At 56.7% G+C, this 23,966-nt stretch overlaps 1 protein-coding gene across 1 annotated transcript in view; it reads left to right on the top strand.

Moving 5' to 3' along the window:
- The window catches only part of Ncor2 (nuclear receptor corepressor 2), a 155,932-nt gene that overhangs the window by 109,339 nt on the left and 22,627 nt on the right, over positions 1 to 23,966 (top strand). Inside the window, 6 exon segments of the mRNA XM_038345068.2 lie at positions 7,217 to 7,359; positions 11,970 to 12,117; positions 13,718 to 13,771; positions 14,564 to 15,170; positions 20,494 to 20,614; positions 21,382 to 21,550. Coding sequence (XP_038200996.1) covers positions 7,217 to 7,359; positions 11,970 to 12,117; positions 13,718 to 13,771; positions 14,564 to 15,170; positions 20,494 to 20,614; positions 21,382 to 21,550 — 1,242 coding nt within the window.

Raw genomic sequence — 23,966 nt, 5'->3', positions numbered from 1 at the left:
CCAGAGCACCCTGCTGAGAGAGTGCTGACAGCTCAGAGAGGAAAATGACCCCCGCCAAGCTGTGTCCCAGGCAGATGGTACTCACCCATTCTTGGCCTAGTGTGGGGTAAGAGCCTACAGTGAGCCAGGCCCTCGGGGAACCCAGGCAGGTAAGCAGCCAGGTGTCCCCAGAGCCACCAAGCATCCTCCGTAGCCCAGCTGTGAAGGACAGCTGCAGAAGAACCCAGCCCTAAGACAAACCCAGTTGGACTTCCTGTCTGTGTGATCTCCGACCACTCACTTTCTTCATCTCTGTGACTAGTCCAACACAATGGGAGCTGTTTCTCTCCTTCACTCAGGGCTAGAGTTGTCAAGTCAAAGTGGGGGCAGGGCCTTGTTCCTTCCAAGGCCTCCAGGGAAGGTTCTGCACCCCCTTCAGGTGATGACCACATAGGACTGGTCTCTGTCCTCACATGGCCTGGCCACCCCTCTCCCCATGTCTCCGGATTTCTCCCTCCCCCCCCTCCTTCCCTCCCTCCCTCCCTCCCTCCCTCCTTCCCTCCCTCCCTCTCTCCCTCCCAAGTCTCTTTGTAGCCTGGGCAAGCCTTGAACTCGCAGAAGTTCCCAACCCTGCCTCCTGAGCACTGCTATTGAAGTGCGTCACCACACTAGACACAGATTTCCTTCCTGTCAGCCCCCCCCATCAGAATGGCCATCTTGCCCCGGGTTCACACTGTTGCTTCCACAGGCCCTTTTCCCTGTGCATAACTTCTGGGTAGATACAAAACTTACATTGGGAGCATTGTTCAGCCCAGCCACATCCATGTGATTTTATTGATCAAAAAATAGTGAATAATTAGTCAATAGTTAACCTTCTGATGCCTCGGTATCAGATCCTGATGTCTTAGGCATATTGGCCTGTTCCCCGCCCCTAAACTCCTCAGCTCCTTGGTCCGGTGGCCTCGCACTTCTGCTTCAGTTTATCTACTCTTTATCTAAAAAGAGGCAGGCAGATCTGCCTTCCAGGTTTCTCACCAAGGTGGAAGGAGCCAGACGTGTGCAGCCCTTGGTATACGATGGGCACTCAGTGTGGCAGACTGCAAGTCAGCTCACAGGCTGGAGTCTCAGCCCAGCCTCCTATGGAATCTGGTCTGAGTGAGTACCTGTAGCATGGCTGATCCTCACTATATCCTGGGGGGGTGATGCAGGGGCATGGCCTGCCAAGCAGTTGTTGAGCCTCAAGTGGAGGGCAAGCTTACTGTGGAGGAAGGCTCTTCATCTCACTTCTGCTCGGAGGCAGCTGCTGTTATGCAGATAAAGAAAGAGGCCCGGAGATGTTGAGTGTGCTACCCAAGGTCATGGAGCTGAGAAGTGAGGACCTGGGATTGGAACCCAGGCTCTCGAGTTGCAGAGCAGGACTGAGTGGTGAGGAGAGTGAATAGGTTGGTCCCCAGGGCTACGGTTTTTCCAGGTAATGAAGGAAGGGAGGGAGGGCAACCAGTGGAGCAGATAGCCCTGTGTTGGGAGCGGTGCACTCAAGTGAGACGATTAGGAACCCAGACAATGAGTACATGACAGGCAGCAGTGGAGAGCTACAGTGGCTTTGATGACAATGGTGGAGTTGGGGTGTTTGGCTATTATTTGAAGAGGATGGATGGAACTGGAATCTGGCAACCAGCGTCTCTGTGTGGTGTGTGTGCGCTGAGGGGACTGCCCTCCTGGGCTCATACTAGGTGGAGCCTGAGCCTGAGCAGGAAGCTGCCTCCTAAGGAATTGCTTATACTCGGGGACCTGTCTCCCTGCCTGCTTAGGACAAGAGCCACGGTGTGTGGGGGTTGGGGGGAGGCTGCAGGGCTAGGCCAATGGCCTCAAGTTCCCCAGGGAGACATTAATCTGGCCTGGAGTTCTGATCCTGGGCAGAGCCAGTGGTTGGAGGATAGGGAGCCCCTACAGTGCTTAGACCAGGGCACTGAGTACTATTTCCAGGGCAGGCAGTAGAGGTAAGTGTCTCGTTCCAGCTCTGCTCAATAGACACCCTCCCATGTGAGCCCTGCCTGCCGGTGGATGTGGTCTGGTCTCAGCGTTTTCATAGTTGAGTACCTAGACCTGGTGGGGCGGTGCTTAGCCGTTGTTCTATCAGAGTTCATGCTGTCCCTGTTGCCAGGCCAGGCTGACTGTTCCAAGAATGCACTGTGTATCTCCTAGGGGGCCCTGTGCACAGCAGTGAGGTAGCCTGGTCAAGTGTACCCAGCCAGTGGCTAGTGCGCTGAGTTCAGAGGCCATGAGTGCAGGGCTGGGCTTTGCCCATGTGAGTAGATGGTGAGAGAGGATGGAGATAGCCCTGGAGGAGCATGTCTGGAGGTTCTTGGCCTCTTGTGTTGTGATGATTCCCATGGAGAGAGCAGGGCTCCTTCCGTATGGACTCAGGTATTGCTAGACTCTCGTCCCTCGTCAGTGTCCTAAAGGAGATGTCAGCTCCTGCCTTCCCTTACTCTGGGCCAGCATCCGACTCCTTGTTGGGAAGAGACAGGTAGTGACCCCATGTTCCCATGAACAATTAGTTTCTGCTTTGCCCATGAGAAAGTGGCATGGTTGAGGAGTATGCCTCTGTGAGACTTCCCGCTCCAGGTGTGTAGCCAGCCAAGGCACTGGGGACAGAGTATTCTGACCCTGCAGACCAGGGTCTGTGGCTCTGGAAGTGGGTAAATGGCCTTAGGTGGTGGCACCCTTTTGACTAGCTCACAAATGTCTGGCATGGTATAGAGTACCTCTGTTGTAGTGGTAATTGGCAAGTAGAAGTGCTGGGATCTCAGGTGTGAGGTGGGTCTAAGCAGACTGGAGGATGAGAAGGTGGCCAGGGCAGGTTCAGGGGGGGGGGTCATTCTCCTGATGCCCTCACAGGACTCCCAGTGCCCCCCAAGGCACACTGGAGGTCTCTGAGCACCTGTGCAGCTGATACTGGCACTCAGAGACCATACATCCCTTGCGTCCAGCACAGACTCAACATTTCTTGAAGAAGAATGTGTCTGGAGGACCAGGACAGAGTTTTGAGTGAGTCTAAGGAGGTGGCTTTGAGGGTAGGGGTTGGGGTGGGGTGACCTCCTAAGCTTCTTCCAGGGAGGAGCTGGGAGAGTCAATCCTCCCTTGTGCTGTCCAGGTGAGAGTTCTAGAATGTTCTCAAGACACAAATGGAAGGAGAGGCACTTGGATGCTTACACACAGCCCCTGAGCCACTGGAGCACTTTATGGGCCCCAGGTGGCACATGAGAAAGGGTCACCATGGCCACCATTTCCTCCTCCCCACTGTGGCTATTGGGCTCCTTCAGTCCTCTGCCAGCTTCAGGCCCTGACTCAGGCCCCCTGCCTCACTTCCTGTCTTGGCCAATTTCACTTCCTAAGTAGCTGCCTCTAACTCCTTCCTTAGAAATTAGAGGTGGGGTGGGAGAACCCGAGACCGCAAGGCAGACTGGAGCAGCAGTCGCACTGAGCACGTGGGGCCACTGCGCCCAGTGTTGGGGACACTTGAGCCAACTCAGGATTCCCCAGGCCTGACCACAGTCAGAGTAAACACTCATGGGATCCTCATGAATCCCAGCCTCAGACACTCGGGTGTCTAGAGCTTTGTTCTTTTCTTGAGTGTCTCTTGTAGCCCTAGCTCCCATAGGTGGAAGGGCAGCAGTCGTGGGTGGGTGCAGCAGAGGAGCTGGTCTGGGGGAGTTGATGCTATGGAGATGAAACACCCCTCTGAGGGCCAGCGGCAGCAGGTACCAGAATGCTTCCTGGACATAGGCAAATGTCCCTAGGACCTTCTCGTGGTTGGAAGCAGTAGAACTGTCTGTTTTCTGGAGCTCCTCAACCTTGGGAGCCTTTGGGTTTCCTTCCAGGAACACACTGACATTTCCACAGGGGACATGCTCCCATAGGCCCCCTTCGGAGTTCCCCTGTGGAGCACAGTGGGATTCCATGGGAAAGACCTGGGTTCTCAGCAGTCTGGGGATCTCTCCGCTAGCTGGCCTGGGATGTGACTGAGCACACAGAGCCAGGGATACAGGAAAGCTCCGAGCTGCCTGTCCCTGTCTTCTGGGCTTCTAGAGCAGGATGGAAGGGCAAGGGCTAGAGGGACGAGCTGGCTGTGGAAGTCAGCCTGACCGGATGCTGCTGTAGAGGCAGCTCGGTTGTCTTGTCCTCCAGAGAGCTGTTGGGACCTTACAGCAGGTGCTCTCGGAGAGGAGAGGATGTAGGAGACAGCCAGGGCCCCCAGGTTCTTCCCCCACCCCAAATGGTTGGTGGTGTCAGAATACTCCCAAGCAGATTCCAAGTTCCCCAACCCCCAACCCCATAGAAAGCTAGCCAGCCCTGGCTACCCACAGCCCTCTGGGAGGCTGGTCCAGGCTTTGGGGGCCTGTGAGGAAGGGGGGGTGCGACCGCAGGTGGAACCGGCTGGCTGGCGGGGAAGGCTGGCTGGCGGGCGGCCGGAAGAGGCTGCTTGCTCCCTGCCTGCCGGGGGTGGGAGCTCTGTTTTTCTGGATCCCTCAGTCTGTTCTTACCGCTGCTGACGCTGCCACGGATGGGGAGAGAGGGAGGGAGCCTATGCCAGTTGGCCCGCCCAGCCGAACCTGGGCCTGTGCCCGGCCCCCGCCCTCCCCCGCCTGCTGCGTCTGGAGGTCACATTCAGTCCTGACGCGGCTCGCTGGGTCAGGCAGCAAGAAGAGCTGAGCACGGAGCCCTGGGTCCCACAGCCCGGCCGCTTAGGGACACAGCTGTCCGGTTCGTCCTGCCCAGGGCTTTGGATTTCATGTGGCTTGGTGGGTCTGGGGGCTCCCCGCCAGCACCCTCCCCAAGTGTCCTCCCTGAGAACACTGGTGCCTGGAAGAACTGCGGATGCCGCGTGCACACTGGTGACGCCTGGCACAGAGAAACCCAGCATACAGAACTGACAACTTCCCGCTGTCGTTGCCCTCACCCCCTCCCAAGCGGGAAGGACACCGCTCTACTCACTGAGGCAGCTGGTGGCAGCGGCTGGAGGAGTCCTGGGCCCCGTGGGGTGGTGAGCAGCTCCCGCCCCCAGTGCCTGCTCTTACCCTCACTGCTCCTGAGGATGTGATCGGAGCTACAGCCAGGGCATATCAGCAAGAAGCCCTGAGCAGCCTTGCTGCCACAGCCTCCTGATCACCGCTCCACTCCCTGGAGCATCCTTCTAGCCGGATGTTTCCAGAAAACTTGGCCGAGGGGGAGACGCAGATGAGAGGATGTGAGTGGCCCCCGGCTGGGGATCGGGCTGGAGGGTGGGGTTGACTGGTGACAGTGACTTTGACGAGGCTACAGGAAATTGTGGCTGGAAGTGTGTGTGTGGGGGGGGGGGGGCCTTGGAATTTTGAACCCGTGGCCATGGCTCCTCTTTCCCTGGTACCTCTTTTTGCCTTTCTAGGTGCAGCCAGGATCTCCTAGAAGGAGGCTGCACTCATCTGGGCTCCAGGCTTGGCTGGGGCATTCTCAGAAGGGTTCCCCAGGGTAGACAGAACAGCTAGGCTGAGTGCTCATTGTGGGATGTGGAGTGCTCCTGTGCACGGCACCCAGCGTGAGGAAGCTTGTGTCTTCCCAGGACTGTGTGGCATGCTCTGGGAGGGGCTCCCCAACACCTCTGCCCAGTGATCCTTGATGACCACATGTGTTCAGGAACAGCTAAGTGTCATCCCCCACCCTGTCCATCTCTTACTTTTATAAGCTGAGTTAGTTAAGGGACCCAGCCGCCCAACTCCTTGTTGACTTAACTGAATTTGGAAATGTCTGTTCCCCAGGGTCACCCCACCCCCAACAGTTCCAAATGGAGACTTGCCCTGGGGTTCCGGGCCTGCGATCCCTCGCAGCCTGACGTGTTTGTCGGGCCCTCCTGGCCCGCGCTCGGGAAATATAAATAAACGCAGCCCCAGCCGCCAGGTTCTGGAAGTGGCAGCTGCTGCTGGCGCGGGTGGAGGGAAAGGTCAGGGGCTGAGTTACACTTGATCCCGAGCCCTGGCCCTCCCTGCCTCCTGTCCTTGAGGATCCCTGAGAAGCAGCTATGGAGCCACGTGGCTCTTGTGGTCACTGCAGGCCAGCAGGTGGCCTGGCTGTCCAGTGCCTCCTCCATACCATGGGGCCCCTGAGGCTGCTACAGTGGGAAGCGGAGGCTTCAGACCCATTTCTGAGCTGGGTTGAGGTGGGTGGGAAACTCACAGTCCCAGTCTGGACCAGGGTGTGGGGGCGGGGCAAGACAGACTTTATTCAATACTATGCAGACCTAGGGGGCCACTTGCTGGTGTATTTGGGGGTTTTGCTGCTTCCTTTGTTTGTAAGCCACCACCAGCTGGGGTTTGAATGAGGGGTGGGTGAGGGTGATAGTCATTGTGTGTCCACCCTCCCCTTGTTTTCCTTCCCAGCAGTTACAGTTACAGCCCGGTGTTGAGCTTGAACTTGACTTGTGTAGAGGAAAATGACTGAAGCCCAGTGATGGGAAATCATCTGGGCGTTATTACAGAGTGGTTCTGGCGCTGTCATTCCGCCTCCTAACCTCCACCCCCAGGGGCAGGTTCTGTCACTGCCATGGGAAAGTGGCCAGCTTTGCCTTCAGGGAAGCTGGAGCCCACTGAAGGTTGCTGAGGTGTGAACAGAGGGTCCAAGTGGCCTTCCAGCTCAGCGTTTGTGGCCTCAGAGCTGAACGGTGTATGCCACTCCATATGGATCTCGGAGCTCATGGGCAGGGAGGTCTGTGGCCTTGGTGGGCTGGGCGGGCCTGCGAGCTGGAGTTTCTTCCCCGTGTGGTCTCAGGCTGTGAGCTGAGAAAGATCCATCCTTGGCTGCTGAGCTCGGCCAGGCCAGGTGGGCCCTGAGTCTGGTGTGGCCCCTTACATGTGAGGGCCTAAGCTCACCCTGCTCCCTTCCTCAGCTTGGACCTGCTCCAGCCTCTGCTCTCCCACTGCTTTTTTCCTCTTCACCTACGGTGAGACCGGAAAACAGCCTCGCTCTCCTGAGGCCTCGCTGCAGCTGTGCAGAGTCGGGGCTGGGTCACCATAGCTCCCCGCCCAATGGGGGAGGGAGAGACGGGGGGGGGGGGCACTTCTGTGTTCTGCCCCCTAGAATCTTAAACGAGGCCTCACTTGGGGCCATGCCTGTCACCGTCGTCATTTCCCTGATCCCTGTCCGTGCTCTGTGCTCCTTGGTCTTGGACTGGCATGAGCCCTCACCTGTCTTCCACCCACAGGCCTCCTGGAACATGGGAGGAACTGGTCAGCCATCGCCCGCATGGTGGGATCCAAGACCGTGTCCCAGTGTAAGAACTTCTACTTCAACTACAAGAAGAGGCAGAACCTGGATGAGATCCTTCAGCAGCACAAGCTAAAGATGGTGAGTTTGGGCTAGAACTCATGGGCTGGGCTCCCTGGGGACCGTGGACAGCCAGGCCTCCCACAGTCAGGCCTCCCTCATGTGGCCCCTGGCGCCTGCATGGGGAGGTTAGGGTGGGCTGGGCCCTGACTCAGCCAGGAATCCGCCGCCGCCCTCAGTGCCCTGGGTTGGAGACCCAGAGGCCAAACAGCCCTAAGTAAGCAGCTTGGCTTCTGCTTAGCTACCCCGTTGTGCATTAGGGTTACAGCGAAAGAGAAAGGGTCCCAAGACTCAAAGTCCGGAGGAGGACGTGGGGCCAGACGCATCCCACACTGAAAACTGCAAGGTGCATGTAGGATCTCTTTGGCAGCCATGAGGGCCTTGAGGGCCTTGGGGAGACCCCACTACCTTCTCGCCATCCCTCTATCCTCTCTCTCATCTTGGACACACTTGTGATCGTCATCATCTTAGGGCTGGAAAAACTGGGGCCTGGTAGTAGAAGTGTACAGCCACCCCTGCCTTCAATGTCCCATTGTGGTCAGAGGCTTAGGAGGGCCCTTGCATTCATCCTTCCATGGGTTTAAAGTCGTGCGGACTTCCACACAACTGAAGATGCATTGCTCTTCCTGCAGCCTGCTGAGGCCCGGAGCAGGTTGCACAGCAGTACCACGGCATGGCATGCTACAGAGATAGCGGCATCCCACCAGAGCTCTCCTCTGGCCCCGTGCAGAAGCTCACTAGGGCTGCAGAGGCCGTCCTCGTGGCCCAGCCATTGCTTCCACTTCAGGTTCCTCTGAGTGTATGACCGCCCAACTCTTTGTGTTCCCCGGGGACTTTTCCCTCTGCCCCCAAGGACCCCCAGTGGGACAGTAGACCTGAGTGCCCAGTGGGTTAGAGGGAGGGGCTAGATCTGAGCTTGTGAGTTGGGCACCTGTGTGGCCGAGCAGAAGGTGAGGGACTGCAGGTGGTCTTGTGGGTCAGAACGGAGGTGCCTGCGGGGGGGAAGTACTTCGTGGGGCTCCCTGCCTCTTGCTGTTAGTTATACTCCTCCTTGCCACTTATGTCTCAACCCTGTCCTCTGGCCATGTGAGGCCCTTGCCGTCACTATGCAGCAATGGCCATTAAGGACTGTGTGCTGATAGACACTGCCCAGGAGACCTGTGTGTGTGAATCTAGGGTCTGTCACTTGTAGGCTGTGTGGCTTTGGACAAGTGTCTTGTCCTCTCTGTGCCTCAGTTTCTCTGACTAAAATGGGAGGGATAACAATAGACTCAGAGGACTCTGGGGAGGGGGTCTTCCTCAGAAGTTCCAGTGCAGTTTTTAGAAGGGGCCGTGAGGCGACTTGCCAGTCTTGGGGTGATGGTGGCAGAAGGCTCAGGGTACAGGTGTCTTCTAAGTGTCCTGTGCCTATCCCAGGTGGGAGATGGACACGTGCATGCGTGCATTGAGCTACTCTCTCCAAAGTACAGTGGGCTCGTGGCCAGTGGGTGGTCTGTACCCTGGCTCTGCTGTCCTGTGGCTGGTGCTCAGGGCACACGGCTTGGCCTCCAGGCCTCAGTTCCACCTGTGTAATAAATAAAACAGGAGCGGGGGGAAGCACCTACTGGAGAGTATGTGAGGAGCCAGTGCCGTCCACTGTGGAAAGTCCAGCATTTGGCCCAGGTCACCAAGTAGAACAGAGTTAGTGTCTAGAGGGCAAAGGTGTGGCTGGAGTTTCCTGAGGAACTGGCTACTCCATTGTGGGATGAGCTACTGAAGAGGTGCTCGGGAAGGAGGTCCTTGTCCCTGGTTTGTCTTTCAGGTAGCTGCCCTGGTAGTTGCCTATAGAGGCTGCCTGATTCCCTCCCCAGCCAACCTCAAGAGCAGATAGCCCAGTCCAGGGCAGGCACCCCATTGTGCGAGTATGTGAACTGGCCTTTGTAGAAACCCCTGACATGCGCTGTCTGCTTTCCGCCCCTTCAACGTCTGGCTGCCCCTAGACGGTGGTCAGGCTGGGCATGGTCCATGTCCATAGTCCCAGCACACAGGCGGTTTGATGCAGGAAGATCAGGAGTTCAGGGCTAGCCTGAGCTATAGTACCCTGTCTGAAAAGGAAAATCACAAGAACAAGAGGGTCATTTCTACCTGTGAGTCCTGAATGGCTGCTGGCCCAGCACCATCTGAGTGTAGGAAGGCATACTACTCTCGGCCACCCAGGGAGTGGGGGCGGGGGAGGACAGGAGGTCAGTGGGTGTCCCCTCCTGCTCACCCCAGGCCTGGCCTGCACATGGCTGCTGGAGACTCATCAGGAAACGGGAGCTTGGGCGGAGCCCTGTGTCGCAGGTTATGTAACATTTGGCAGCCTTGTCCTCTCTGAGGTCTCCCTCCCCCTCCATGTGGCCGAAGGCTGCCCTTTTGTCTGTGTCCTGGCCCTCGGGGCTCGGCCTCCAGGTTGCTCAGTGTGTCATCTGGGTCTCGGCCCTGCTGGCCTGGCTTCCTTCTGCAATCTTCTCTCTGTGGCTGCTGGGAGACGCTCCGGGCAGGGATGTACTTGAACTCTAGCAGGCAGCCCTCCTTAGCTCTGAGCTTTGCCTCGCCGAGTAGCTGTCATTGTCTCTGAGGATCGTTTGTGCAGTGACATGGTTATGGAGTGCCTGGCTCTACTCCACATGTGGGAGCAAAGCAGGCAGAGCAGGCAGAGGCCCCAGTTGATGAGGAGTTAAGTCTGGTCAAGAACTTCCAGCATGTGGTCTAAAGATACCGAGACAGGGATCTAGAGAGAGTGAGGGTTGGAGAGCATTGGTTAATTCCCCCAGGGAGATCAGAGAGGGCCTCTGGGGAGATGACGTGGGAGCAAAGAGTTGAGGAAGTGAGTGTCCGCGATCTGGGGAAAGGGTGTCGAGGCAGGGAACGGCCTGTGCGAAGTCCCTGGGGCCGGCATGGGGGCTGGAGCAGACTGAGATCGTGCAGAGTGGCAGGACTAGAGATGGAGGGCCCAGTCCAGGTGTTAGGGAATGCCTGGAGTGTTGGAAGCAGGGGCGACACACCCTGATCGGCAGGGTAACTCTGTGCAGTCTCGTGACTGTATGCCTTGCAGATTCCGGGTACTTAGTAAATGCCAGGTGTGATTTGTGTTTGTATCTCCAACATGTCACTTTCACGGGCCTACCTACCAGCCCCTTGGTGCTGAGGCTATGGCTGGGTTTTCCATAGGCTCTAGAAACACAGGGTGTGCTGTGTCGTCTGCCCATGGCTCTGGCGGGCCAATGAGCTCCCGTTTCCTGTGAGTATCCCTGCAACCTGCTGCCTAGTTCCTGTTGCTAAAGATAGACAAAGGAAGGGGATCCCCAGCCACATGCCACAACATCCTTGTGCCCGCAGACTGGAGCCTGGGCCTCTTGGGAGGTGCCAAGACCAGGCCCTGTGTGGGTGTGGGTGGCAGGGCAGATGTCCCATGAGGTCTGTGTGTAGTCAGGACAAGCCTAAAGGTGGTGATGAGCGGGCAGCACGTATTTCCCCTTTTGTTCTTGTGTCCCAGGATCCTTGTCTCTGGGACTTGAGATGGCATGTCTGTACTTCAGAGCCTTGTGCTCTGTGGCAGTGGAGACAGCAGGCCATCGCCCCAGAGCATGGATGTGCTGTATTTCCAGGACAGAATGTCACCAGCCAGACGCAGCAGAACTATTGTCTCTTACCAGCTACTGATGTTGTCCTTTTTTGGTCTGTGTTCCCCTCTCCTGTCTTCAGTCTTCTTCCTGAGAAGATCCTCAGTTGCATTGTGTCTCTGCCCTCCACACCCTCTTCCCACTTAGCCTGTCCTCAGTGACTGTATCTGTGGAGGTCCTACCTGGACTCCCTTTGGGTGGTGCCGAACCAGGGGCATCGCTAGGCCCCTCAGACCACACCCTTTCCCTCACACCAGACCAGGTTTGCAGCATGGTAGATGCAGAGTATCCCCCACAGGCAATCCTGGTCAGTATGAGATCTGTTTGTGCACTGACTCCACTTTGCACACCAAGCCTAGGGAAGCCTTGGCTCTTCTAGACTTCTGCCCAGCTCAGGGTAGGGCACACAAGTTCAGCCTGGAGATGTTAAATGCCCCCCTGCTGGGAGAGAAAAGCTAGGCCCTGGGGAAAGGCAAGACTGAAGATGGTCATCCCCACCCCAGGACCTTGCCTGGATGCTCCCTCTGTGCTCAGACCTGCACTCCAAGTGTCTGTCACCTTCCATTAGAAACCTGATCACCCGTCCAGCTGACTTGGCCCTGTGCCCTCTATATTCCTGTCTAGTCCCGCCGTGGCCCCTCGTCAGTCCCCCGAGTCCTTTAGCGTGTGTCGCTGGCTTTGAGGGCAGAGGCCCTCTTGTGTTCGGCTGAGTCTGTATTCACAGTTCCTCTACCAGCCACAGTGCCCTGAGTATGCACTGTGACACTATGGCCTTCCCATGCTGGCCCAGCCCGTGCCCAGTGTCCCACTGGGACACACTGCACTATGAAGCCTCTATGATAAAAATAGCCCTGGCCTGTGTGGCCACTCTGGGCCGAGTGGGAAGGTTGCCTGTACAGCCACACAACCAGGTTCCCTGCCCTTGTCGCTTTGACTGGGCCGCAGGCATGTTTCTCTCCAGCCTTGACCACTGCTGTCCTGTCCCAGGAGAAGGAGAGGAATGCACGGAGGAAGAAAAAGAAGACCCCGGCGGCAGCAAGTGAGGAGACAGCCTTCCCACCTGCTGCTGAGGACGAGGAAATGGAGGCGTCTGGCGCCAGTGCCAATGAGGAAGAGCTGGCTGAGGAGACAGAAGGTGAAGTCGCTGTCCTCAGCGGGAAGGGAGTGGACACACATGCCCCCCCTCCCCCCCCCCCGGTTCGGTGTCTCTGTCTTCCTGAGCATTCCCTGGTTCCCTGGGCCAGCCTTGGGGTTGACCACAGAGGAACCCTGACTAGGCTTCTTGCTTTCGCCTCCCCATAGTTCACATGCTTTCACCGTAGGGCCTGGAGTGACCCCGGGAGGCCAGGCCACGAGTCCTCTCAGCACCCAGGCTGGGCCCTAGGCTGGTGACAAAGACCCGAGCCCTTTATTGAATGCCTTCCGGGTCATCCTCATGAGCAAGGTGGACATAGCAAGGAGGGGCCACTGTGGAGACAGACTGCCTGCAAGAGTAGGGAATGACTGAGCCCCAGATATTGGGGAAGGGGAGGTCACAACCTCCTTAGGAGCTGGGCCAGACTTTCTGAGGCCTCTTTTATCATCTGGGGATTCCTGGGACAGCAGTGTGGAAGGCTCCAGCTAGCCTCTCACACCCAAGATTACTGGGCCTATCTTCAGTGTGGGGAATCAGAGTCCTAGGGAAACACCCTCCTGGGGACCATGATGTGACTTAGGTCTAGCAAGTATTTGTGCGAGGCCCTGCCTTTGCAGGACAGGAACCAATTGACCTAGAACCTCCTTGTATGGTAATGGTCATGGCAGTCATATAAGCTCATCTCTGTCTCCATAGCCCGAGGAGGCGGTGACACCGTGAGCACCGGAGACTGAGGCGTGGAGAAGTCACTCCAGGTCTCCTGAGACCTGGTTTGGCAGCTTGGTCCCAGCTCTATGCTCTGTGACCTCCAGGGGAAGGGGCCTGTGCTCTTTCCTGTCACGGGCTGTGAAGTGCCCACTGTGTCATAGTCCGTGAGCATGCTTGGTGAACACCCTGAGTACCTGGTCGATGTCTCTGGCCCAATGCAGAGCTGAGCCTCTAGCTAGTCCTTTCCAGTACTTGGGAAGTACTTAGGGTGGGGCCCAGCCACAGCTGTCACGGCCCTGCCTGACTGAAGGCTGCTGGTGTGGACATGCCTGACAGCAAGTAGTAGACACCCACAGCCAAGAGGGGCCTGTCTGCTTGTCCACAGGACTTCAGTGGCCTCAGCCTCCTGTTGTTGGGCCGTGAGGAGGAAGCCCAGAGGTCAGACGCACTCTGGCCCAGGCAGCTTCTGTTTCCTTACCTGTCAGTGTGCTAAGGAGTACCCCGATCTTGAGGTTTCTGAGGGTCACATGCCCTGCATGTCCATGGCCAGTTCCCTGTTGGTGTTACTGACACCATTTCTGGGAGGGGTGTCCTTCTCTAGACTCCAAAGGCACTGACAAACGAAAGAGCCTGGGGACTGACTGACAAGAAACTCCTGTTGGTTTGTGTCCCTGGCACTTGGCCAGGGCTCTGTTGACCCTGGACGGACATACCTTGCCTGTGCGGGCTGCAGGTCATCGTAGCTGTGGGTGGCCAGGGCCTCCGTTGGGAGCTGAGTAAGGAGGTCCTGTGGAAACTGCTGTGGCCCCCTGCCCTCTGTCAGCCACACCCCATCCCTTTCCACAGGATTATTGCCACCTCAATTCTAACCCTTCTCTAACTCTCTTTCCAGCCTTACAGTCCTCTGGGAATGATGTTCCCAGAGTGGGGGAGTGCAGTGGCCCAGGTAAGAATGTGGCTGTGGCTGAGCTGGGGGTGCGGGGACAGTAGGGTGTCTGAGATCATATATCTCTCTCTCCCTGTGCCTCGCTGTATGTTGCTTTGCCCTCTGCATTTTTCTGTGCACAGCGTTTGTTTCCCGTGCTGTGGTTAGTGTGCCCTGCTTAGCTTTTTTCTCTTGGGTTTGCTCCAGGTCCTTTTCCCTGTTCTGTCCCCAGCCTTGTTTCCAGGTGTCTGTTTTGCAGAAAATGGAGGGACATGAGACCCAAAGATGAGAAAAGCTATGTAGTCAGGGCTGCAGCTGGGTCTCTGCTTTCGTCCACGTGCGTGTGTACGTGTACACACACACAGCATGGAAAACCCGCGGAGCAGGAGCAGTGGGCATGCTCCTTCTCTGGCCTCCATGGCCGTTTGGTTCCCTGTCCTATGGGTAGGAAAACTGAAGCTTGAGAGAAGCCCCGAGTTTCCCATGGGAGTACCAAAAGTTGGGCCCTGAGCCAAATGGAGGTCAGATTATGTCTTCAGACCCAGATGAAGGCCTGTTTTGAGGCTGTCCTTGGACTGGCCCTATAGAGGCACTGGCTACTGGAGAGACCAGGGGTCGGGTTGGCCAGTCTATGAACAGAGGAAGGAGAAGCTGAAGTTGCAGGCTGGGCAGCCTGGGAAGGATCTTTAGGGATGTGGGAGAGACAAGGCTCACCTAGGTGTGTAGGAGCCCAGGACTGTTCTGGTATTTTTTGGGAGTGCTGTCACCTCCCACATAGCAGCCCATCCCCCTCTGCTTTTCCTCTGCATATAGCTGCTGTCAACAACAGCTCTGATACCGAGAGTGTCCCATCCCCACGCATGGAGGCTACCAAGGACACTGGGCAAAATGGGCCCAAGCCCACCAGCACTGAGGCATTGCCTGCTACCACCCAGCCACTTATCCCTCCGCCAGAAGAACCTGCAACGGCCCCCACTGAGCCCTGCCCAGCCCCTGACGCCAGTAGTCCACCATCCCCAGTAGCTCCCCCGTCACCTGCTGCACCCACGGCTGCTGTTCCTGAGGACGAACAAGAAGACCAGGTGGCTGCAGTTCCTCAGACAGAGGATGCCAAGGAGCAGAAATCTGAGGGTGAAGAGGTGATCGATGTGGGAAAGGCAGAGGAGCCCGAAGCCCCTGAGGAGCCACCCAGGAGTGTGAAGAGTGACCACAAGGAGGAGGCTGAGGAGGAGCCCGAGGACAAGGACAAGGGCACAGAGGCCGTTGAGGCTGTGTCTGAGCCACCACTCAAGGTGGAAGAGGCTGGAAGCAAGGTTGCTGCAACCAAGAGTTCCAGCTCGGGTGCCCCCCAGGACAGTGACTCCAGTGCCACTTGCAGCGCTGATGAGGTGGACGAGCCTGAGGGAGGTGACAAGGGCAGGTGAGTGAGAACCTTGGGCAGTCCTGCCAACACAGGGAGCACCATCCATCTGCCAAGACAACACAGGTGGCCCTGCCTGCCTGCCTTGAAGTCTGTGGCTGGTTTGTGGGGGCCAACATGAGACTGAGACCAGAAGTGGAGGTGTCTTAGTCACTATGTATCGCTATGAAGAGGCAACTGTTTTTTTTGGGGGGGGGGGTGTTTTGAGACAGGGTTTCTTTGTGGCTTTGGAGCCTGTCCTGGAACTAGCTCTTGTAGACCAGGCTGGCCTCGAACTCACAGAGATCCGCCTGCCTTTGCCTCGAGTGCTGGCATTAAAGGCATGCGCCACCACCGCTCGGCACCCAAGGCAACTCTTAGAACAGAACATATTTAATTGGGGGCTTGATTACAGTTTTAGGGATATAGTCCATACCATCCATCAAGGTGGGAATCATGGCAGCAAGCATGGCAGGCATGGTGCTAGAGAAGTAGTTGAGGAGCGTCATCCTTCTCCATAGACAGACAGACAGACAGACACACACACACACACACACACACACACACACACACACACACACACACACACACTTGATACTGAGCCTGAACCTGGCTCAGCTTTTGAAACCTTAAAGCCCACCCCCAGTGACACACCTCCTCTCACAAGGCCACACCTCCTTCTAATCCTTTCCAATAGAGACAGTCCTTGGGAATTAAGCAGTCAAGCTATGAATACGAGCCTATGGGAACCATTCTTATTCAGACCACCACCAGTGAGTTCATTTTAGAAGGGAGCAGTGGAAGGAAGACCCGTTTGGGGTACTCTAGAGCTGAGATCTAGAAGTGAGGTGGCCATAGAAGTCTCAGGGGGACAATGTGCTAGTGGTGTGTGTTGGTGTCCACCAGCTGTGAACTGGACCTGGTGGCCGGAAGAATCAGTAATGGAGGCAGAAGGTTCACATCCAGGTGTCCTGACAATTACCCACCCAGTATCTTTCACTGCTGATGGTTCCCTGGAGTTCTTGGCTTGTAGACACAGCACTTTGATCCCAGCCGCCTCTTTGTCCAAATTCCTACTTCCTTCAGTGATGCCAGTCTCTCTGACATCAGCATAGCTGCCCAGCAAGGTCTCATGCACAGGGCCCTGGGTTAGGTCTGGGACATAGGGAGGGACCCAGTTCTTCCTTCTGTGGTGGGAACAGTTGATGCAAAGGCCCTGGGTAGGAGCAAGCCAGGTGCATGCAGGACCGTGCAAACCAGGTCATTCAGTGATGGGAGTGAAGATGCCAGCGGTAGGGACATTGATTGACATGATCCCGTCAAGGGCCCAGACCATGCAGTCACCCCAGCTTCATTTCTGAAGTGATAACCGGTCTTTGGGGAGCATTCTGATTGGACCCTCCCTGCCCCAGGGGCACCGTGTTTTAGGTGAGACCATCTGGGCACTCAAGGGCAGGCCTGGAACCCTTCCCTGATCACATTTAGATGGCCCCACCCGCCTCTGGGCAGCTGCAGGAGATGTTTTGTGATGAGGCAGTGTGCTCTGTTTATTTTGACTGCAAACAGCAAAGTCTGTTTTCTCTTCTCTCAAGTCTCTGAAAAATTCCGGCAGAGCACAGGAGGAGACCATGACCTTCAGACCGGCCCACACAGGGCCTTTCCTGCTTCCCCTGGCTCTTCTTTCCCCTTGGGACTGGTAGATCTGAAGTGGATGCTTTGTGGGCCCTATGTGCTCCCCTAGGACTCCTCTGGTAGGGCCCACATACGGCAGATGGGCAACAGATGGTCCTGGATAAGCAGAAGCTGACCAGCGGGTTTCTGAGTGCCCGGTGTCCTGTCAAGCACAGCAGGGACACATGGCCCCGTGTCAGCTTCGGTACCACCAGGGTCTCTACTGAGATGAGAGTGCCACAAAGCCGCAAGTGGCACCAGCGTCCTCCTTCAGTGTCTGGACGGTAGGCTCATAGGCCACAGAGCTGGGCCTGGGGGCGCCACCCTGAATACTAGCCCCCTCCTCAGACTTGTCTAGGACCTGGTTAGGCTGGTGCCCCCTCTGTTCCTGTTCCGTCTCCGGTAGCACCAGCCAGTAGTGGCCTTTCCTCCCTTTCTGGTGCTTGATGGCTTTCTTGCTTGCTGTTTAACTTCCGGGCTGGAACTCAGGACACCTGGCTGGTCAGGCCCTGTGGGACCTACAGTCCGCTGCCCTGGGGCTCACCTGTGCTCTCAGGGAGCAGCTAGACTTCCTGGCTAGAAGCTTACCACCAGTCCTTTACCAGCCACACCATGGGGGGTCAGGGATGGCAGGAGAAATGAGAGCGTCAGCTGCCCCACCAGCCTTGGCTGCTGTCTGTAAACTCCGGGTGAGCCCATCAGGCCTAACTCAGGCTTCTCTGGGAGAGCTTGGCCTGGATTTTGCAGAAGGCTTGGATTGCAGTCCCCTCACTTCCAGAGGAGGAGCCTGGTGCTTTCCAGCAGGGTTGGGCCTTGGAAAGCACCCCGCCCTCTCCCAGCTCGCTTTCCCCACCTGCAGTAGGTACAGAAGTATCCCGAGAGTTGCTTTGTTGTCCGACCCTGGACCCAGGGGCCAGGCCCGTGGTGTTTGGTGCAGCGTGTACTGGGCAGGCTCCTGGAGGTACCGGGCACAGGACTAGCAGGGCCCCAGTTCACGAGTGCTTGGTGCTGGTGAGGCTGGTGAGGTGAGAAGAAAGGGTGGTGTGTGTGAGTCTTCTGAAGGAGGCAGCTCTTGCGCATGGTCATTGGTCTTAGTGAAGTGTAAAGGGGAAGCCATCTGAGCACAGGAGAGCCAACACAAAGGCCCTGTGGCCATCTAAGCTAATGTTCAGTGGTTTCACAGCCCTGGAGCAGGGAGTGTGGGGACCAATGGGCTTTTTGTCTTGTGGACAGAGATAGTCAGAGGGTTTTTTTTGTTGTTGTTGTTTTTTTTTTTTTTTTTAAGATTTATTACTTATGTGGCCACGTGTAGTATATGCACGTGAGTTCTGGTACTATGAGAAGGCCAGCGGTCATCTGATCCCCTGGAGCCAGAGTTACAGGCAGTTGTAAGTCCCCTGACATGGGTTCTGGGAATCAAACTTCAGTCAAGAGCAGTGCACCACCGAGCCATCTCTCCTGCCCGGGTATTTATGTGTGTGTGTACACCAGCCTGAGCATATGTGCACCACATTCACGCAGGCACCCGAGGACAGAGGCCAGAAGAGGACATGGAATCTTTGGGTGCTGAACTGAGGCCTGTTAGGAGCTGGGTGCTGGGGCCCAAACCCTGCTTCTCTGAGCCATCTCTCCAGCTCTGGGGTGCTCTTCTAGCTTTATGCTTGCCTGGAGAGAATGGGGAAACTGAGGCACGTGGTCCCGTCGTGTGCTGGTCACGTACTAGATTCACAGCTTGCACACACACAGAAGTCCAGGTTTCAGCCAGCGCTGGAACATGGAACTGTTTTCTACCTGTACACAGATGGAGGGGACACGGTGCTCCCCAGATTTTACTGCTCCTGGGAAACAAGGGCCGTGTCGTGGTGGTCCCCTCCATCATAGCCCACCTTCCTCTTTGTAGCCCCAGAAAGCTGTGACAGCGTGGCCAACAGCTTGCCACGTAGCGCACACAGTCCTGTGACACTGGTGTTTTCAGTGTCTCACAGTGTCGCTACAGATCAGACCATCACCCTAGAGGAGACCCCACCCCCTTCCCAGCTGTGGTGTTCACTGATGCTCCAGTCCAGTGTCCTAAAGGGAATGGGATGTGGCCACTGTGTCTGGCCTCTCTTGCACTGTGTTTTGGGGGCTTTTCTGTTCGGGGATGAGGGTCAGGGCTCTGTGATTTAGATGGCGATAGTCTGTGCATATCTGTGTGGCTTAAGCAGTTTGTCAGGAACACTCATGAGTGGGTTGCTCTGGGGTGCGTGTCTTCATTCCTCTTGAGTATGATTTAGCTCAGTGTAGATTTAGTGGGTGTAACCTTGATTTTGTTTTTGGTGTTTTGTAAGTGGATCACACTGCATAGCCCGGCTTGGCCTTGAGCTTGTAGAATCTTCCTGCCCAGACTCCCCAGCGCTGGGATGACAGGTGTCTTGCCACCATACCCAGTCTGGGCATGACCTTTAGAGGAGTTGTCCATTCATCTTCCTAAGCCAGTACAGTATTTTATTTCAGTTTAAAATGGCTAGGTGCACACTTTTAATCCTGGTACTCAGGTGGCAGAGGCTGGCAGGTGTCTCAGTTCAGGGACACCCTGGTCTACAAAGAAATTCCAGGACAGCTAAGGCCATTACACAGAGAAACCCTGTCTCAAAATACCAAGTGGGGGGTGTGGGGGATGGCTAAGGACAAGTGAATGACAGGATATCGGGATGTGCTGGTAAATATCAAGGTGGAGCCAGATGTAACAGGGACCAAGTGTCTGGTGAAGACAGCAGCAGAAGAGCCCCTGCCATGGGTGTGGACAGGTGGGACAGGAGGGCTCGAGGACTCTTCCTGTCCCCCGTTTGCCTCAGGCAGCTTCAGCGGGCATCATCCTGTCTGTTCTCCCCGCTTGGCTGAGCGTGTGGCAGATGCGGGCAGTAGGCTGCTACCCGCAGGGCCTGTCGCATGCGTGTCCTGTCACAGCAGAGCCTGTGCCCCTCCATCTGTGGACGGCAGCATGCTCTCCTCTGCTCTGCCCCCTGCGGCTCTAACCATGCCCCAGCTGTCAGCAGTTCTCACCCCAAAGGCTGAAGTTCCAGCTTGTGTGTCTTCATATGGCTTGAGTCAAGCTAGCCACAGTACCCAGGGGCACACAGACCATAGTGCTTTCAAGGACCCACCCCAGATTTGTCCTCTGTCCTAATTTTAGGGCTATAGCCCATAGCTCAGCCCCCGTCACTGGATAGGACTGAGCTCAGAGCCATACTTGGGCCCAGCAGACACAAGCTCCAATTAGTGGAGTCCTCAGCCCCCTTCCCAGGGCCTAGCGTGCTCTGGGTTTGGGACGAGAATAATCTCCAGGGAATCTCTCAGTGTCCCTCCACCCTGATCCGGTTGAGTCTGTGTCCTTTTGGCCACTCCCTGAGGGCCCCTGTGGCCTAGGCGCCCGTTAGGACTTTTCAGCTGTCTCTTTGCCCCGAGGTCACGTTGGAACAGTGGTGTGGGGGGGGGGGGGCAGAGGAGCGTGGCTGCCCAGCAGTGTATGCTGACGGGGTACCGGGACCTTGGCTAAGTGCCTCACTGACGGCCCCACCTTCCAGGATTCGAAAGAGAAGCCATGGAGGCAGGACAGCCCCTTTTCCCAGGAAGGCCCTCTGAGAGCCTGTGGCTGATGCTCCAGCCTGACCTGACGCTTGTCCCTCCCCAGGCTGCTGTCACCAAGGCCCAGCCTCCTCACCCCAGCCGGCGATCCCCGGGCCAGTACCTCGCCCCAGAAGCCGCTGGACCTGAAGCAGCTGAAGCAGCGAGCGGCCGCCATCCCCCCCATTGTGAGTGAACCCTGCATCCAGGCAGTCCACTTTGACCTTGACTTCTGTGTGCGCAGCAATGCGGGTGGGAGCTCTTCCCAGGCCAGCGGCTCCAGAGATGGGACTCCAGACACAGGACGCTTGGTAGGGTAGGGAGGCTGGGAGGAGATGGAAGATCGATCGGGAAGGCTAATCTGATCAGTCGCCCTCCAGAGGTTCTCCCACGTCCCAGACAGGCAGCTGTTGTCAGCAAACCCCCAGACCCCAACAACACCTCAGCCAACTAATGTCCAGGCTCTGTCAGTCTGTCTTTGGGGCCTTTGGAAACGCGCCATTTTCCAAAGACACTTGGCTGACTGTAGTCTCTTCGGCCATTTCCCTTTTGAGATTTTAGGCTTGGCGTATCCGTTGAAGGCAGGAGTTCATGGAGATTCAAGCTGGCCTCTCTGTTAGGCATTTTGATGTTAGACATGTGTACCTGGTCTGACTGCTAGCCCCCCAAAGCCCACATGGCCGTTTCTTACTCCCGATTCCCAGTGATGTAGGGTGTGTCAGGTAGAGTGGATCCCAGTACACATCTAGCTCTAGGCAGATGAAACAGGCCCTTCTTTGGTGGTGGTGACCCCTGTATCTGATGTTAAGACTCTTTCTGCCTCCCCATGGAGACTTTAAGGATGTGGCTGCCTTTCTGTACCCAGCTTTCGTGCTGGCCGTAGAAGGCCACTCCCCAGCCTGTCAGCCTCTGACATGGGGATAGGATGTTCATGCCTGCCCTGTCCACCCAGCAGGTCACCAAGGTCCATGAACCCCCCCGGGAGGACACAGTACCCCCAAAGCCAGCTCCTCCTGTGCCTCCACCCACGCAGCACCTACAGCCAGACGGTGACGTGTCTCAGCAGTCTGGAGGAAGTCCACGTGGCAAGAGCCGGAGCCCGGTACCTCCTACCGAGAAAGAGGGTGAGTGTTGAACATGGTGCCATGAGGGACAACCGTCTCTCTGCTCAGCTCCTGTGGCTGTGTGTGCGGACCAGGCTGGGGAGGCACGTAGTTAAGGTAGCAGATCACAGGGCTTAGCCACAAGCTCCAGAAACAGCTTGGGCTGGGGGCTCTTGAGAAACCAGAGGCAGTCTAGTGCTGGTGACCCCTGATAGGTGTGTGTGTGAACGCACGCATGCACATATGCATATGCGAACATATCTGTAGCCAGCTTCTCCTTTGGTGTGAATCAGTTTGCATGTGACCTTTGGGCTCCCTGAGGGAACTGTGGGGATCTCTGTCCTGGAACAAGAGCAGGGCTGACCTGAGCTGGACTGGCTAGACTCCCTGGCTAACACATGGCTTGCCCACTGTCCACACCCCTTCATCTTCAGCCTTTCGTGCAAGGAGTGGGTAGTATCCACCAGGGCTCCGTGGTGCTTGGACGTTGTACTCGGGTTGTCAGAGGGAGGTAAAGTTGCTGCCTAAGCTGGCGGTGGCAGGCATGAGAAACAGTGGGTCAGGCCAGGGGCAGGACATTCTGGGCTGTGTGTCCAGCAAAGATCTGGCAAGGCAAGGTGGGGATAGGGGATGACAGGAAAAGATCCTTCAGGGCCTAAAAATGGCTGGAGGAGGTTATGGCTGGCAGAAGAGTCAGAGAGAAACGGGGTCTAGACTGTGTGGTTACGGTGGAGATTAGGTGGAGAATGGCTTTGAGAGACTGTGCTGGGGTGCGGGGATCGGCGGCATCTGATTAGGGTTTTTTTGGGAAAAAAATCTGTGCGGAAGGGAGTAGGGCAGGGGTGGGAGGCAGGCTGAAGCACTCCTCCCAACAGCTCTGGGGCAGCCTGGACGTGACAGGTGGCCTTGGACGTGGGAGGAAGGGGAAGCTTGCGTTTGTTCCTGAGGCCAAGCCAGCGGGACATAGTGATGACCCATGGGGTATGAGGACAGAGGTGTCTGTCTGCTTGGAGCTGGGGCCCGAGCACACTACAGTGACCGGTGGGTTTTAAGGGGCTAAGTGTGGTATAGAACACAGTGTGTTGTGAGAAACCAGCCAGACTCAAAATGACAACCTGTAGTGGCAGTAGGGGAAGGGGAGACGCACTGGTCTGGCTCAGGCCAGACAGCTGTGGCAGAGTAGGGCTGAAGCCACCCAGGGCCAGTCAGGTCCTGCTGAGTTGGGGCCCCAGGCCCTGGGAAAACAGCCAGCAGCCATGGTCCCTGAGGCTGGTTCTGGGCCCATCCATGGGACCAGGGCTGCCTTGTTTCCTAGGCTCCTCCCTGGGGAACATTGCACCTGGCGGCAGGCTCTGTCTCTCCATGGTCTGGCCATAGCTCTGCTCCCCAGGGGACACATGAACCCAACATTCAGGAAGCCAGCTTTCTCTGTCTGGCTCCAGCAGGGAACCTCCAGGCCAGGAAGGTCCCTCGGGATCCCTAGGCCCTGCTGGAGGAACAGGTTGTCCATGCTGGCTCTTAGCCACCTGCCTGCATTGACTGGGTCTGACCCCATTTCCCTCCAGCCTGAGACTTCATCTCTGTCTCCTAGCTCTTCAGAGCCAAGCTAGACAGGGCAGCCAAGGTGCACAGGGAGCCAGGACACCAAGTATTTGAACTTCCTGATGGTAGAGGATATGAATCCCCTGCCAATTCTTCTGTAGCCATCGCCTCCCCAGGGCATGAGTTCAAGGGGAGTTCAACCTTCCCTAAGGGGAGATGTGGGCCATAACACTTGGACTTCTCCTTCTGCTACATTTTCCCTTCAGTATAATCTAGGATTATGTGGGGGTAGCTCAGGTTCATCTGTCACTTCCTATTCTGAGGCAGGGGCCCCTGTCCACCACAATTTCTGGGTGGGTTGTGATTCCCAGAATGTATCCAACTAGGGCTTGCAGTTTAGAACAGACTGCAGCTAATAATGAGAGCTTGTGGAGCCTTGGTGAGTGCTGACCTGACTCTGAGCACCCAGGACCCGAGAGTCATGGGGTACATCCACGACAGGCACAGATCTTGGGCTGCCTGCGTTCCCAGCTTTCCCCTGCACTCAGCAGCTAGGGCCTCACTTTTCCCGACAGGAGGGTAAAGGGACAAACTGACTGTGTCATCCTGTAGAGTGCTACCTTTTGCTGCTGTTTGTAGCCATGCGAGTTTCAGTTGACTGGAGAGGTCTCTTTAGTCACTGGTCTCTGTCTGGTTGCTCACTGTCCCCTGTATGCACCCATACGGGCTTATCAATGCCTGGCTGGGGCGCTGCCCAGTGACTAGCATATAGTAGGTGGCTGGGATGCAGACAGCCTCTGCACCAGTGGTCAGCTGGAGCGGCTGCTATAGCCACGTCCATTGCCGTCCCTAATCAGCAAGCCTGAGCCACCACCTTGGTCCTGTGCACCCAGCT

This window comes from Arvicola amphibius, chromosome 10, assembly GCF_903992535.2.
Source record: "Arvicola amphibius chromosome 10, mArvAmp1.2, whole genome shotgun sequence".
NCBI classification, from domain to species: domain Eukaryota; kingdom Metazoa; phylum Chordata; class Mammalia; order Rodentia; family Cricetidae; genus Arvicola; species Arvicola amphibius.
The sequence above is the reverse complement of the archived record's forward strand: the minus strand, read 5'-3'. Positions and strand labels throughout refer to the sequence as shown.